The sequence below is a fragment of the Pseudorasbora parva genome, chromosome 10, assembly GCF_024679245.1.
Source record: "Pseudorasbora parva isolate DD20220531a chromosome 10, ASM2467924v1, whole genome shotgun sequence".
NCBI classification, from domain to species: domain Eukaryota; kingdom Metazoa; phylum Chordata; class Actinopteri; order Cypriniformes; family Gobionidae; genus Pseudorasbora; species Pseudorasbora parva.
In genome coordinates this window covers 35,071,481-35,073,747 of record NC_090181.1, presented here as the reverse complement: position 1 = coordinate 35,073,747, position 2,267 = coordinate 35,071,481, and the positions used below count along the sequence as shown (strand labels likewise).

At 31.4% G+C, this 2,267-nt stretch overlaps 1 protein-coding gene across 1 annotated transcript; it reads right to left on the bottom strand.

The window, feature by feature from the left end:
* Window positions 1-1,433, bottom strand: LOC137090727 (antimicrobial peptide NK-lysin-like). Its single transcript, XM_067454681.1, has 4 exons — window positions 1,347-1,433; window positions 1,091-1,155; window positions 754-849; window positions 1-648 (listed from the first exon to the last, which is right to left on the bottom strand). Exons 1-4 carry the CDS (start codon window positions 1,387-1,389, stop codon window positions 463-465), a joined length of 390 nt encoding a protein of 129 aa, XP_067310782.1. The 5' UTR covers window positions 1,390-1,433; the 3' UTR covers window positions 1-462.
* Window positions 1,434-2,267: the final 834 nt, after the last annotated feature.

Below are 2,267 nucleotides of genomic sequence, written 5' to 3'. Positions count from 1 at the left end.
TTTATCAGCGAAAATATGAATTTTAAACTTTGATTCTTTAAGGCAATTAAAGGGATATATCATCCAAAAATTAGATCATTTCATTATTTACCATCATAATGTTTCAAACCATATTAGACTTCTAAAAGCTTTCTGTCCCTCCATCAAAAGTCTATTTAACCAAAACTGACACGTCAACTTTCATAAAGAGATAAAATAAAATAAAACCACGTTTTGAGCGGTTTACTCCAATTCTTCAGAAGAGACTCAATCTCTTTAAATGATGTACAGATTAAATATTAGCTTTTTTTCTACATATGAACATAGAGAAGTCAAATATGATAAACTGAAGCTCAAGCATGCCTGACTTTTAATGGAGGGATACAAATCTCTCAGACTTGTGTTTTGAAGAAGGACAAAAGTTGTACAGGTTTGGAATGAAATTGTAGGTAATTGTTGAAAGAAATTTCAGTTGCAGATTAATTAACCCTTTTTCTCAAAGACCTTTTTCTTGCAAATATTAATGTTGACACAGATGGTTTCGGCATTGTCAGTAGTTGAAAGTTCTTCGATCAGAGTACTCAAGTTTGTGTTCACAAAATCCTTACACTTTGATTGTAGGAACCCGATCTCATCACAGACCATCGACAGCTTCTTTTTGATGTCATCCTGTAGGAAAGTAACAAGCATACTCTTAGCCATTTGTCTGTAGTCTATAATACTGTAATATCTGTTTTTGAATAATTTGTGTATAAAAAGAATTCTTGTACCAACCGCAGTTGTATTCTTGGGGATATGTTTTTTCAACTTGTTCATGGCCCACTTGCAAGCCCAGCACAGTCCAGGGATCTGTTCTGTTGGTATATCACCCTAACAAAACAACATACTGGATTTTAGAGTCAGTAGTTTAAATATGACTAGAAGTTTAACTAATGTGTTCAATCTGTCGTGACTTGCTGCTTCAAAATAATAATAGTAAAAAATAATAAATTATATATATATATATTCATTCAAAACAAATGTGGGGAAATAACTGAACATTTATATACTGTACATACTAATCTAAACACAAAATGGTAAACCATTACAAACAATGTTGTGGACAACTCACAGAGCTTTCTTCAATTTCATTTCCATTAGACTCTTCTTTGTGCATTTGCCAGTGAAGAGAACCAACTGTGAGGAAAAATGCATGATCAATTTAACACACTAAACCAAGAACAGAATATGTGGGCACTTAAAATACTGTTAAACGGTGATAACATTATAACTGTATGAACGTAAGCTTTTCTAAACTGGTCTATACTGTTTTTCCAGCTTGGCACACAAAAGAAATATAAATATATTTATATCTGTGTTGATTTTACCTGAGGATATCAGCAGGGTGACCAGGATGATACTTCGCAGCATCTTGTTTGGCAAAAGTCTGGACTCGGTGAACCTCTCCAATGGTGTGCTGCAGATCTTTGGTGCCACTCGGTTTAAAACACCTTTTTGTTCAACCAGAAACCACAGAGATTGCAAAGTGAGACCAGTAACACCCTCAACACGTCAAAGATTTTAGGGTTAAGGATTTTTTTTTTTTTCATTCCAAAAACATGGTACATGAGCTGATGGTACACTTTTTTCATCTTCTTGCATGTGATACTCATTTATCATACATTAAATTAAATCAAATTGTTTTGATTATACATACGATATCTAAATATCACACTGCAAATAATTTACTCTACAAATATTCACAGCAATTAACTGGCAAATACTGTCAAGTATCTTACTTAAAAAAAAAAAAAAAAAAAAAAAAAAAAAAAAATATATATATATATATATATATATATATATATATATATATATATATATATATATATATATATATATATATATATATATATATATATAATTTTAATTTACAACTAAAATAAAACAGGACATTCCGAATAGTGTATTTTTGTTTATAGTAGTTTTTTTAACCGTAATTTCCGATTGTTTAACTGTAAACTAGAAACTTGAAAACTGTATTTGATTCTGCTGTTAAAATAAATACAGCTCTTTACAATAATAGTTATTATTATAAATATTACACATTTATAACATATACTCAATAATGATTATTGGTTGTTTTTAGGTGTCTTTCTGTTTGTCCTTCTCTGGTGTCTTTAGACCTGTCTGCCAACCCTTTAGTGACCTCAGCCGGTCTTCAATGTCTCCTTAACGCCCTCATCTAGGCCCAGCGACCTTTGACCCATCTCAAACTTCAAGGTATCTTTACCCCAGCTGCTTTTTAGTGA